General features: G+C 42.3%; 1 protein-coding gene across 1 annotated transcript in view; it reads right to left on the bottom strand.

Moving 5' to 3' along the window:
• Positions 1 to 14,967, bottom strand: part of LOC145332601 (tektin-1-like) — a 103,446-nt gene that overhangs the window by 25,259 nt on the left and 63,220 nt on the right. The window contains exon 8 of the mRNA XM_080177609.1: positions 2,375 to 2,443. Within this exon, the coding sequence (XP_080033735.1) occupies positions 2,375 to 2,443 (69 nt within the window). The remainder of the gene's footprint in view (positions 1 to 2,374; positions 2,444 to 14,967) is intronic.

The following is a 14,967-nucleotide window of genomic DNA, read 5'->3' as shown; positions in this document are numbered from 1 at the left end:
CTGTATGTTCGTATGTCCGTTTATATGTCTGTCTTTGTGTCTGTCTATTTATCTGTCAGTATATATGTCTGTATGTTTAAAAATCTGTCAGATTCTTTTATTTCTTTTTCTCGTATTCATTCGAATCCGGTGGATAGGAACCGGTTCTCATCTATACGAAAAAACTATGTCTAGCATCGTATTATATCCAGCTTTCTACGAATATAGAAATGTACAATCATAAGATAAAAACCAGTTTTTTTAGCCCGTGCCTTCGGCAACTCGGGGCTAAAAAAAAACTAGTTTTAATCTTATAATTGTACATTCTATATCCGCGGAAAGCGGTTTATAATACGATGAAAGAAATAACTATTATCTATTTTTCTCCTCTCTATCTATCTAACTTTTTGTTTCATCTTGCGTTGTTTGCCTATCTATCTATTTATCCATTCATCTATCGATCTATCTATCCGAAAATTAGCTAATAATTGAGCAATTAACGAGATTCCAATGCATTAAATGCCCATTGATTGTTTTATCTGAACCTCATAAAACGATTTATTGGCAGTAAAATCTTTCTTTTTATCTTTATATACATATTTCTGTCAGTCTGTCTGTCTGTCTCTCAATCTGTATGTATATCTGTCTGTTCATCCAACTATCTATCTATCTATCTGTCAGTCTGTCAGTATGTCAGTCTGTCTGTTTGTCAGTCTGTCTGTATCTCAGTATGCCTATATGTCTGCTAGTCAGTCTGTCTATCTCTCAATCTGTATGTCTATCTTTCTGTATTCCATTCTATGTTTATGTCTGTTTTTTTTTCTTTCTGTATGTCTATCTCTCTATCTACCTATCTGCCAAAAACAACAATTGATCAATTTGCTAGATTTCAATGTATTAAATGCCCATTAATTGTTTTATCCCACTAAAAAAACTGATTCATTGGCAGTAAAATGAGCCTGCAAAAATGCCATTAAAAGTGGATAAAATAAATTTTTCCTTGATAATATTTTATTATTCGTTCCTTCAACACTTCATAATAAAACATCTCAATATTTGGCTTCTATATTTTCAAAAATTATTCATGGAAAAGTTTGAACTTAGCTATCAAACTATAGTTTTATTAATAGTAAACAAAATTTTTAGTTACTATTATTATTTAAAGCCAAGTAATATTCAGTAATTTCTCTAGTTAAAATAATGTTAATAAAAAGATTCTTTTTAATCGTAACTTTGATATATCAATTATAATCATTTACAATTACTAATATAAATTACACTAAAACAAGGATGACAACATACAAAACGAAGCTCTAAAAATCAAAAGGAAGGACAAACAAATATAAAAACTTTTAGAGTATCAGAACTGAATAAGCAAAACATAATTGTATAAACAAAATTTGTAGTAAATTTCTTGCAAAATTGCATAAATACAGAATACAGTTTAAGGACATACTTACATTTTTAGAACTTGATTATAGAGATGCTTTGCTTTTAACATTGTACTTTTTTATTCTAATAATCAGTATTCCAAAAATCAGATGAATAGGTCAATACATCACATGAAAAATTGTTGTCCAAAAAGTTAAAAATCATTATGTAATAAATGGACATTCTGATAAAGATTTTTTGAGTTGCTACGCTTTCTAAATCTTACCTAACTGTTAAAGATATCATCATTTAAAGTTCGAAAACGATAGGACAATTTTAACCTGTTCAAATTTAAGAAAAAAGGCTAACCATTACGGACGGACGGACTGACACCAATTATAGAATAGCTTCGCTTTGAAAATCTGCTTAGTGGGTGGTAAACTTTGATTGATCCAAAGTTAAAAAAACGTTATGAATTTTTTGCTTGTAAAATTAATTACTGTTTGATCGATTTCCAACCAAAAACAAGATAGATTAATATTTTTTACAGTAATGCTTCGAAACCGATTAATATCCGGTGGATTAGAACCGGTTCTAAGTCCTAATGGAAAACCATGTATAGCCTCGGATTACAGACAATTTTCCACAAATATTAAAATAAAAATCATAAAAATAGTTTAACTTTTTCCATTTCAATATCCGCAGAAACCTGTCTTTACTATGATGCAATAAATAACAATCAATTTGATTTTTATTATTTTTTGTTGTCTAAGTCGTAAGCAGTCATACGCAATTTTGGAAGGGTGACACAAACAAATGATCTAAGTTTTCGGCATTTGAGAAAATCATCTTTATATCATAGCGAATTAGATAATTTTGCTAGCATCGCTTTTATCTTGTACAGAATATAAGTAATTCAAATCGCTAGAACTGAGAAGTGAACTTTGCGTTACCCTCCGAACATTGCGTATGACCGCGTACGACTTTGAGAACCGGCATTTGATTACTGTCCATCTGTTTTTACCTGCTGAGCCATCTCCTTCTCATTGTGTTCTTTTTCAATTGTGTACTTGCACTTGCGCAGCAGCCGTAACTATAACAAAAAAAAGGATGATAACACTCATAAAAGCGAAGCTCTGAAATGGAAGGACAAACGAGCATTAACACTTGTCAAAACTGAATTAGCAGAATATTAATGCATCAGTACAAACAATATTTTAAGAAAATTTGTTGCAAAACTGCACAAATAGATGATACTGTTTAAGGACATACTTACATTTTTGAGACTTGTTTATAGAGATGATTTGCTTATAACATTGTACCTTGTTGTAATAGGAATCAGTTTTCAATAAATCAGAAGAATCGAATAATTTGTACATACAAAAATTAGTTGTCAAAAAAGTTAAAATTCGACATGTTTCAAATCGACGTACAAACATTCTGGTATTGATTATAGAGTTGCTACGCTTTCTAAATTGTACCTAACTACTACAGGAATCATCATGCAAAGTTTGGAATCGATAGGACAATTATAACCTGTTTAAATTAACGAAAAGAGCTAACTCTCTGTGACGGACGTATGGACGGACCGACCCTAATTATAGAAAAGCTTCGCTTTTAAAAAAAGAAGATTAGTTTTCATGTACACTTATGGAAGCTTTTTATAGTGTCTATAAAAAATGACGTCATTCAGATATAATGTATACCAGCCTGCTATTGGTAATTTAGTATGTGTATTGCATATTATTGGTCATTCGTATTGTATGACATAATTTTTTAGAGGCACTAAAAAGGGCTCACTTCACATATGCAATTTTCCTAAAACCTTATTTTTTTAAATAACCTGAAATAAGAGGTTGGACCATTTTTTACCTTAGGTCAGGTTAGATTAGGTTAAATTGGCCAATTGGTAGCCCTACGGGGGTTAAGTATAGGGTTACAAGGCTTTGGTATCCTATTACAACTATTTTTGCTATCTAATTATCTGCCTTTCTCTCTTAGAAATCTACTAGTGGCTTTGCTCCTTAAGCCTCTAGGGGATTCGCCTTTCTCCGTCTTAAGCTTCAGACGGACGGTCATCGTTCTATTTTGTATTACATATAGTTACTTCGCCCTTAGACTCTAGGTGAGGGCAAGAAAAAGGTAGAAAATTTGCCTAAAGCCGCCCAACACATTTGTAAAGCTTCCTTGAACAGTAAAACCAATTTCGATCAACAATTTTCGAGATTTTTAGTTTCAGACAAAAAATTCTTACCACTTTATATTATAGAATTATTTTAGCATTCAGTGTAATTTTGTTATTATGTAAAATTACTTAATTTGATTGCCGCTTAAATAGATAGTGTGGTATTCGGCAACCGTGAGCCATGCCTATGGCAACCCTGACCTGGGTTCGGGGAAGGGCCGAGGGCCCTCCCCCGAGTCCTGGGGAAGGGGTCTGCCGACCCCCTCCCTATGCCTAAAATTAATGATAGATTCTGACAGCCTTATTATGGTTAAGCTGTATTGTTAATTCCCCCCACCCTTTCCAGGGATGGGGGATCATTATTGCCCAAACTGACTATTGTATATGTATTATATTGATTCTGTTTATGATTACTTATTCCTATCTGTGTATTTATTGTTTGTTGTATATAACTTTAGTAAACCTTAGACCCTGAATAAAGGAACAACTGAATAGACTCTGTTTATTATTTAGTGATTGCTAGAGAAGCGTAGCTTCTCTATAGTATAGGTGTCCACGTCTGTTCACACTGCCGTAGTCATTTGAACTCTGGTGTCTGCCATTTATCCTAGGCGGATACCACAACTTTTGGTGACAGCTGTGTGAGATTACGGCAAACCACAAGTGTAGAGCAGACGCGCAGCTGAGGCTAAGGTACTCCCAGCAGTGAAACTGGCAAAACTGACACAAGCAACCTGAATTACCCACCCTGGATAGCAAGGTCTAACTCTGCATCCAGCAGTTGTGGAAGCGAAACCTAGCGAAAGACCACTAAGTGTGGCGGAACCCGAGCTGCGGAGAGTAGCGAAATCGGACGAGAGACTGCGGAGAGCAGCGAAACTTGACGGAGAACCGCGAGAAGCGCCGACATCTAACGGAGAATTGAGCGCTCAAGGGCTGAAACAGGCCTGCGGACGGGCTGAAACAGGCCAAATAAGTGCAAATGGCTGAAAATAGGCCAACCTTTACTGCAAGAGATAGCAGGATCCGAACCAGCGGTGCTGCAGGAAGGGACATTCCCTGCCGCCACCAGCCGGATTCGGATACACGGCGCCGCAGGACGGGACATTCCCTGCCGCCGACAGGCTGAAACAAGCCAAATAGCTGCGAGCTGCGAGCGAAAATACGAGTGTAGTGTACCAAGCAGAAGAAAAACTACATTAACTCCAAGTATCCTGAGAGGCTACAGCGCAGCCACCCATCTAGAAAAACAGATATTATATCACATTTTAGGGATTACCACCCTAGTGTGAAGGCTGAACAATAGATTTATGAGCAAGGCTTGGTAAACAAATTTGTTGTGTATTGTGATAAAGCTAAAAATAGAACAGGCTTGGTAAGCAAATCTGTTGTGTATTGTGATAAAGCCAAAAATAGAACCTAGATGTAATATAACAATGCATTGATAAACAATCTAACCCCCCAAGCCTTCAGCACAACAAATACACCCCTTATCCCAACGGAAGGGGAGGGGCCCACCATCAATTGAAGCAAATACAATCGAGGTGACATTACAATAAGCTCAGGATTAAGGAAAGGGCACAATTACCTCACCACACAGTTACTTCAAACCTACAGCACCCCCCCCTCCCCATAGGGGGGAACGGATGGTTTTACCCCGTCCCCTCACGCGCTCCCCCTTCCTACCCACACTTGAATAAGTCCGCCCACGGTGTGGAGATAGCGACCGGGAGAACAGAGTGCCATTTACGGGTCGCGCAGCAGAGCTTGGGACGCACAACCAAAATTCAACGGACGAATAAGACAAAGCGGACCAATGAGAGAGCGGATTGAGGGATAGGTGCGCGTTTTACCTGTGTGCGCGAATCTGACGGCGCGTAAGCGCGTTGCAAGGAAAGGATACTTCACGCACACACACACACACAGGAGCGGAGCTACTCCATAGCATCCAACAGAGATATTTTTAGAAAAAAAAAGACTTGCAAGCTCCTCCCTCCTATCTATAGTGTGATAAGGAAAACCAAATCAGTTCCTGACAGCAGTTCAGACCCTCAACAGCTATCTACACCTACCAGCCTACTCTACAACTCAGAAACTAGTGACAAGTACTTTAGATACACCTAATTTAAATCTTTGTAGTTAAACTACCAACCTAGTGATAAAACAGTGTTGGCTGCTAGGCTAGAAAGCCTCAAGTGTAAACCATTTATAGTATTGCCTTAAAACTTCGTGTCCCGCCGCTGAACCTTTGACCCGATGGAGCAGCCACAAGCGCCAGGAGGCGACCAGCTCCAAGGATGGCTCCAGGATGATCCCCAGCCGGCTCCAGCCGAGTACCGCAAGCTGATGCTGAGTAACCTGCCGTAGTATCGAGGACCGCCCAAGCAATCCTGGAATTCCCACATCCGGAGACTCGAAATGTCATGGGCGGCTTACCATGTGCCCCCCCATGACACACTAAATCGCCGCAACGCCCTTTTACTATCCCTGGCGGGGCAAGCGGCGGAGATGGCCTCTCATCTGTTTGGCGAGGCAGGCCAAGCCTTGACATACGAACAAGTCAAGGCCAAGTGTGAAATGTTATTTCGTCCAGCCTATGAATCTCAGACCCTAAAGCAAGCCTTCAGAGATTATAGGCAACACTCGACAGAACCTATACAAGCATACATATCCACAATGTGTGCATTGTATAGGGAGGCCTATAGCCACGAGGACCTTGAGTTATTGATAGACGAATTAAATCGTGGCATTTGTAACGCTAATGTGAAACGTGAAATGATGGGTCATGAGATCGCCTCGGTACCTGAGTACACGAGGCGAGCCATGTTTACCGTCACAATGATCACCAAGCAGCTGAAGGAGGGTGTGTGCCTAGTGGACGCCACCGACGGGCTCACGGTATCAGCCAGCGTCCAGTTGCCCCAATATGATGAGTCGGAGCCAATGGGGATTGGCGCCTTGGCTCCGGGTCTCCACCAGATGGGGAAGGTCGCCCCAGATGACAAGATTCCAGGCCGCTGCTATCGCTGCCATGGGAAAGGCCACCGAGTCCGAGACTGTCCTACGCCTATGGAGGTCAGCCTAGAAGAGAGACGCACCCAGCCACGCCGTGACCGTCCTGCCAAATGTGACCGTTGCCATTACGCAGGCCATACGGCGGCCGAGTGCAAGGCTGACTGGGACCAGGTAGCCGGCCGGAGACGCATCGCTGACAAGGGCGCTCCCTCAGGAAAGCCCAGCAGAGTAGCCAACATGGAAGGGAGCGTGCCCCCAGCAACACTCCAGCAAGCAGCCGCCCCCAACGCAGCGGGCCGAGCCGACGGAATGCCGCAGTTTGGAACCGTCCCAGCTAGGATTGACGTGCTGGGAGGAGCGGCTGAACCAAACCGGGTTGGTCTGGGCTTCAGCCTCAATCACTTGGGACCGGAGTTTGTGCAGCCCACCAACATTGCAGAGCCAGAAGTCCTGAGGCCTCAACCCTTCAGCCTCAACATGATGGGGCCTGCCAGACCGAGTCTACCCAGCCAGAGTGGAGGGGCGCTACCCAGCGCCACTGAGACGGTGTACGGGGAGGCCCTGGCGGCCGCTGAGCGAGAGAGGCAAGAGGCGCTAGCCAGCGCATCGGAGTCGATGTATGGGGCGCCATCCGGCGCCGCCACCTGAGAAGGACGAGAGGTGCGCCCCTGCACCCCCAAGCTGATGTCTGGGGCGGCAACCGCCGCCGCCACCTGCGATGACTGGGGGGTGCTATCCAGCGCCCCCACCCTGGTGCCTGGGGCAACAACCGTCGCCGCCACCGAGATACCTGGATCCTGGAACGAGCCAGCAGCCCCAGAGGGAGGGGTGACATCCGTCACCCCCAGTCAGCCAGTGCCACCAGCCAGCAGGGAGGGTCCAGCGATCCATCAGCCAGCGCCACCAGCCCGTAGGGAGAGCCCAGCCATACACCATCCAGCGCCCCGTGCCAGCCGAGGGAACCCAGCTGCCCACCATTCCCAACCGAGCCAGGATAAGTTAAATTTGACAAATGTATCGTATCCAAAGTATTGTAACCCTCCAGCCTTGCCTGTGCCTCCCGCACCAGAGGCTGGGGAGACTGAAATTTGGGGATATAAGGACTTGCCTGTGCCACATGCACCTGAGTTCCTAGGGCAGGGGAGGGATGTAATACAGGGCGAGCCTGTGCCACACGCACTCCAGCCCCATGCCACTGGGCATGCCATGGACAAGGGAAGGGACCCCTTGGGGCTAGGGGAGCCGACACCCAGGCAGGCGCCAGTCGCCTGTCAGTCTGTCATTGGGGAGGGTATCAGGATGGCCTGGGCACCCAAAGATAATGCTCAATGGAAATTCATATCTAGCCAGGAGCAGCCTAGCAGTGTCCAGCCCCAAGAAGCAGCCGCGGCCCGAGCCGAGGATCCCCAGACGCGTGCGCGAGGTCGATGGCTGTCTGGTAGATTCTCACACTGGTGGATGGTTCTGTGGGGACTACTGCTCGCAGCCGTGTGGCCTACAACTAGCTACGTCCTGGTAGGGTGGGACTGTGCCAACCCCACCCATGTCACAGCCTACAACAAGGAGAAGATGTGTAGCACGGAGCCGCTACACCAGGAGGTGCCCTTGGGCCATGAGGTACATGTCCTGCAGCAAGTCAAGATTAGGGAAACAACGGGATATAGCTGTCAACTCACCGTGTCCCAGTGGACATTTAGGTGTGGAGTATGGGGCCACCTCAAGGTGACCTCGGTCCCCACCCTCATGCGGCCAACCAAGATTGATCCAGAAACGTGCCGAGACCTGGCCAGGAACCGAGTCTACACTCTGCCAGGCAAGACCCAGCCACTGACGTTTCAGCTGAACCATCCCCTGTTCTTCACCCTCGATATGGTGGGCGCCTTGGTCAATAGCCCCGAGGGGGTGGGTTGTGAAGGGGAGGACGTCCATTTCAAGGGCCAGCTGTACCGCAATGAATTAGTGCTCCAGGAGCGACGGCTGCTGGTCAAGGAAGAGACCTACGTAGTCGAGAATGGACGGGTGGAGTCCCAGTCTGACCACCTGACCCTAGAGTATCCCCATTCTGAGCTGTCCTGCATCACTGGGGAGGCCACCTACGTGTGGGACCACCTGGGGAGAGATTGCCCCTTGAGGCTGATCCGCAGCCTCCAGCCTAGCCTGGTGATGGATGCGTTTCTGGTTGACCATCAAGCCCAATTCTTCATCAACATGACTACCCCCACCTCAATAGTGAACTGCGACTTTGAGGCCCATGCCACAAACCACCCAGCATTGTTCGTGGCAGCCGACCCGGCCGCGGCAGCGCTGCCCAGAGTATCGGCCAGGGACGTGGATGTCCCCCTGCAGGCCCAGATACATGCAGGTTACATCGGATTTACCCTGGAAACTCGAATGAGAAGCACCGCAGCAGAAGAAGTAGCGGCCAATTGCTGGAAGCTCCAGCAACTAGACCCGGCCCATCCGGTGCGTGTCCAGGGGAGCACGTTCTCTGTGCTGAGGGGAGATGTATTGCTCCAGCTTACCTGCCAACGCAATAAATATGTTGTCAGGGAGAGCAATGAATGTTGGGACAAGGTGCCGGTGGAGCCCACAGGATTTGTAGATGCCGTGACAAAGGTGTATAGCGGCCACGCCACCAAAATTCCCTGCGCCTCCACCTACCCCCTAACTGTACACGCTGAGGAAGGCTGGATAGAGCTAACCCCCGCACCTAAGAAGAGGCCACCCCCGATGGATACACCCAAGCAGCTGCTGACAGAGCCCTTGGATGACTTTAGTTCGGGAGGCTTGTATTCGCAGGCTGAGCTGAACGACTGGCAGCAGCTGCTAGCGTTCCCAGCGTATAAGGCCGCCATGCTGACCGGCCTGTCATATGGCTCATGCGTTCAGCAAGGTAGCTGTTCAGCCACCGGAGACCATGGGATCGTGTCCTACGATATTGACCAACTGGCGGAGGAAGGAGAAGCAACCCTGGATGTCTGGGCTGGGTTCAGACAGGCTATTCACGAGTGGGGAGATGGCGCAGCCATACTGTGTTTGCTGCTGTTGATCCTCAAGCTGCTGGGGGACTTAACCATCATTTCCCTGGCAGCCGCACAAGGAGGTGTACGGGCCGCCATGAACGCCATGAACGCGACAAGTGTTCCTGTACCACCCAACCTTGTATCGGAAGGCCTTGGCCAGAGCCAGGCTCACCCATGCCAAGTCCCGGGACTTTTCAGTAGACTGGGATGCCATTCCTATCGGCCGGGAAGCAGCCGAGGAAATGGTATCCATGCAATCAGCCGATAGTGGGAATGACCGCCCAGGCAGGCCTGGGCCACACTCTGGAAAGCCCCGCGGCCCCTCGGGACGCCAGGCTGTCGCTCAGACGGTCAACCTGGTAGCCAGTGCCCCAGCCGCTGCCAACAACAACCAGAATGCCCCGCTACTGACCGGCCCCGCAGCGGCTGTGCCCCACGCCAACCTGACACCTGCTGGCGCCGAGCTACGTGTCCAACAAAAGCCAACCTCTACCTTCTATCCCACGTTGGGAGCCCATCAGCCCTGAAAATCACCACTAGGATTCCATTGAATCATTATCGCTTGTATATAAATTAGCCCTAAGGAGCGGGCCGAAGGCCTCAACCACTGTCGGAAGTCTGGCAGGGAAACCCCCTCCCAGCCTTCCGAGGGGAGAGTTGTGGTATTCGGCAACCGTGAGCCATGCCTATGGCAACCCTGACCTGGGTTCGGGGAAGGGCCGAGGGCCCTCCCCCGAGTCCTGGGGAAGGGGTCTGCCGACCCCCTCCCTATGCCTAAAATTAATGATAGATTCTGACAGCCTTATTATGGTTAAGCTGTATTGTTAATTCCCCCCACCCTTTCCAGGGATGGGGGATCATTATTGCCCAAACTGACTATTGTATATGTATTATATTGATTCTGTTTATGATTACTTATTCCTATCTGTGTATTTATTGTTTGTTGTATATAACTTTAGTAAACCTTAGACCCTGAATAAAGGAACAACTGAATAGACTCTGTTTATTATTTAGTGATTGCTAGAGAAGCGTAGCTTCTCTACACTGCGACTCTGATAGGAAATTGACAACATATTCATATGTGCTGTACTAAATCAATCATTACTTGGACTAATTTAATTAAATTAGTTTTTTTTAGGTTTTTGATAATTCATACGACCCCCTTAATTTATTCATTACAATAAAATACAATTTTAAAATTTATTTACTGTGTAAATATGCATAAATATAACGTTTTTACTGACAATTAGGTTGATTTTTACTCAAAGCATATTTCTTGTAGACAATAAAATGATTATAACTTTCGTTCTATTTAAGATAAATTGATGAAATAAAAAGTATATTCAATTTTATTATGCTGAGAAGTCACTCATTGATTTTCAGAAATAATAAACCCCTTTGAGTGGGGGAGGGGGGGGGGGCCTTGAGTATCGAAAAAAGAAACTATTGTAAATTTCTTTTCTATTGTGGGTTTTAATGATTCATATAGCAGCCAAACTGTTTTTAGGCAATACCCATTTGTCTGTCTGTCTGTCTGTCCCTCTGTCTGTCTGTCCTTTTGTCTGTCTGTCCCACCACTTGTCTGTCTATCTGTCTAACTGCCTCTCTTTTGGATTTCAATGAATCATCTAGCATAGCCTAATTGTAATTTGTTAATGCCTCAAAGACTGTCTATTACTATTTACCTGTCCCTCTGTCTGTCAGAGATACACAAATAACCTTGTGTTGAAAAAAAACAAATAAAAAATTATTCAATTTCTTCTATGAAAAAAAGTGTAATACATGTTCCTTAAATCTCTTTGTACATCAAAAATATGTTTCAAATTTATAATATCAGGTTATATTCCATTAATTTATTAACAACTAAATTTTTTGACACCCCACTTATGACTTTTAACAGCCCCCTTAAACTAAAATCAAGGGTTATTTTATTAAGATTTTATCAAAACTACTTTACATAAGAAATTTATTACATTTTAAAAATTTTTTATAAAAAGAGGATTGGGATATACCTCCCTCCCAACATTAACTTTGAGCACTATTGTAAAATATATTAAAAGTTATAAACCTATATCTATCAAGATCATTAAAGGAATTAATTCAAGTTTAAGGGGGGGGGTTAATGCAACCATCTTGTAATCAATGCGCAAATTGCACTTAGAATTCGAATTTCGTTACAAAACTTGGCATGAGTAATCCTTGGTATATCTATTTTCCCAAAATGAAACAAAAAGTTGGAAAAGTGATGGCTAACAGCTGGCGGTTTAGTCGTTTAGCCGTTTTTGGGCTATATTCAGGGCAAAACTATCATTAATTACATAGGAATCAACTTTTTAAAACATATTTTTGCTTTAAATATCCATTTTTAAAATTTCTTGTACCAGCTGCTAAATGGCTAGAACTGGCTGAAAATGGCTGGGAGCGGCTAAGAGTATGAAGAGTAGATAGGGCTTGTGACATGTCTAGGGGTAGGTTTTTATTGGTACCAAGCTCAAAAATACTACTATAAATAGTGGGGGTCCATCCATTTGGTAGCTGGGGCTGTTACACAGACTGTTAAAAACCTACCTAGAGACATGTCACAAGCCCTATCTACTAATTCTACTCTTGGCTGCTCCCAGCTGAGCTCCGGCCGTTAGCAAGCTGCCATATGGATGTTGTGTGGTATTTTTGAGCTCAGCACCCATAAAAACCTACCCTTAGACACATCAAAAGCCCTATCTACTCATCATACTCTTGACCACTCCCAGCTGTTTCCAGCCAGTTCTAGCTGTTAAGTGGGTGGTACTGAAAATTAAAATATGGTTATTGGTATGATTTAACATACATTAAAGCAAAAGTATGTTTAAAAAAAAAAAAACTACCCTAGACATGTCACATCTTCCAAAGTCAAAATTGCATAAATATATATAATACAATTTTTGAGGTCACAATTTACTATAAATACTAACACTATCTGTGTAAAAACTTTGAGGGAAACCCCAAATAAAATTAATGGTCTTCTTATCAATAAAGGGGGTTTAGTGTTGGAAGGTGAGCAAAATTGATTGAATATTGAGCTAAAATTTTGAAAATGCCTGGTTACAGTAGTTACTGCATCTAAATGAAAACCAAATTAAAATTTTTATTTTTAAGTTATGTAAGAAAAACTCTGCAAAAATGGAATTTGACTTTGCAGATTTCTTGCTACACCTTCATATGTTATAATTGAGACTGCTCCATTTTTTGGTAAATTTCAGGTTTATATTGACATACTAGAATTGAAATTTTGTAAAAATCTTTAAAATTGAGATCACACAAAAGAACTAAAAAAAATTTTTTTTTGCAGATTTCAAAAACTTTGCAGTGCTCATGAGGTCACAATTATTGCATCACAGAAAAATATTTAGCATGGGTCATTTTTTGGCTTAAATCAACCAATTTTTACTGGGGGCAAAACTTTTATCAAAATTTTTCCAGGGCGCGATGATTTAATCTACAATATATACTTTTGGCTGTTGACAGCTGTTCTCAGCCATTTTTGGCAGTTATTAGCTGTTATGACAGCGAAATCTAGAAATTAAAAAAAGTTCTTTTAGTAATATGTCCATGACATAAAGTTATAATGTTAATTAAGAAAAGTTTAATTCCATGGAAATATTCAATTTTTTTATATCCTTATAAGCCATTACCCAGCTGCCACTATTTTTGGTAGTATTTTTCAGCTCAGCACCCATTAAAACCTATCCCTAATGGATGATTCCTACATGATTATTGATGGATTTGCCCTGAAAATAGCCCAAAAACGGCTAAACAGCTGAGCAAACAGTGCCATTTGTGCATTGATTGCGTGATGGTTGCCTTAACCCCCCCCCCCCTTAAGCTTACCTTTTGTTAAATTTTGAAAAACAGACCTACCAAGGATTACACATGCCAATCTTCATAACAAAATTTGGATTAATTGATTATGGGATGGTTGCATTAACTCTCCCCCCCCCCCCCTACATATGTATGAGAGCTTCCTCATGTCCCAATTTACTAATTAAAAGTTGTACAGTACAGTTGTACAGAATATTGCAAGATTATTTTAGTCTGGTAATTAATTTATCTAAAAATAGATAGCATATAATTATCTGAATCTGTGACTTGCTTATATACACCCTCCTTAAACACCCCCAACCCCACTTTATTTTAAGGGGTGTAAATTTATTTCCTTTACACCCCCTTGGAATTTATAGAGGGGTGTATCTGAGGGTGTAGGCTCTTGTCAAGAGGGTGGACATGGGTGAAAACCTAGGGAGGTGTATCCATCCCCCTTAATTTTACAAGGGTGGTGTAAACAACCCCTATACCAACCTTTTGCACGCCTTTGATCTTAACTATACTTTCAGAGTCCATAACGTTGTAAATTCTGTAATTATTCTACAAAAATTATCTTCCTAAATTGATATATAATTTTCGGGGTGACGTGGGGTGGACTAAACATTAAAATTTTATGGAAAAAAAGATATCTTTAGAACATTCATTACTTGAAATTATCCCCCCTTTGTACTCAATATGCATTTTTTATTCTAAGTGCGTCAATTTTGCGTCTAAAGATACCCTAAGTTTAAGCAGTAATTTCTCCAAAAAATGATGAAAAAAGATAAATTTTTTTTTGATAAAATGATAAAAGTATATAAAATAAAATAAACAGCAAAAAAAATGATAAAATTACGTTAAATAGAACGAAAATTAGAGCGTTTTGTATGCTATATAAAATGCGTATTTCTCATGAAAATTGTTACGATTTCGTGTGTTGAGTAAAACTTTTATAAGTTTCCCATTTCTATAAGTGAGCGAGCCGCCGTGTCTATAGTATAGGTGTCCACGTCTGTTCACACTGCCATAGTCATTTGAACTCTGGTGTCTGCCATTTATCCTAGGCGGATACCACAATAGCACACTTTTTGCTCTTAAAACTTAATAACTGTAATTATCTGAATAAATTATGTGGAAAGAGTTAATTGATGCTTTTTAGAGAAATAATAAAGTAATACAAATAATGTTTATCATTTATCTTTATTATCAATTTTGGCTTGATAGAGTCGTTCCATCGTTTTCAATCTTTGTATGATAATTCCTCTAATAGTTAGGTACAATTAAGTAGTAACTCTATAAATTATAATCATTACTAAAAAGTTCATTTTTGCAAAATTTTGCATGATGATTTTAGTAGATTTTTTGACAGCATTTTAAATTTTTTGATAAAATAAAATTATCCTATTCACTTGGTATCTGATTCATAGGATGAATATGAAATTTGCTTTTAAAAAGTTCATGTTCATTTGTTAGACTGTCTGATATGTTTTATAGATGTTATCATCCTTATTTACAGCCAATAAAAGGGTAAAGCAAACCGTTTTGAAATAGTAT

This window comes from Acartia tonsa, chromosome 11, assembly GCF_053477335.1.
Source record: "Acartia tonsa isolate MP-2025a chromosome 11, ASM5347733v1, whole genome shotgun sequence".
NCBI classification, from domain to species: domain Eukaryota; kingdom Metazoa; phylum Arthropoda; class Copepoda; order Calanoida; family Acartiidae; genus Acartia; species Acartia tonsa.
This window is presented reverse-complemented; position numbering and strand designations above follow the sequence as displayed.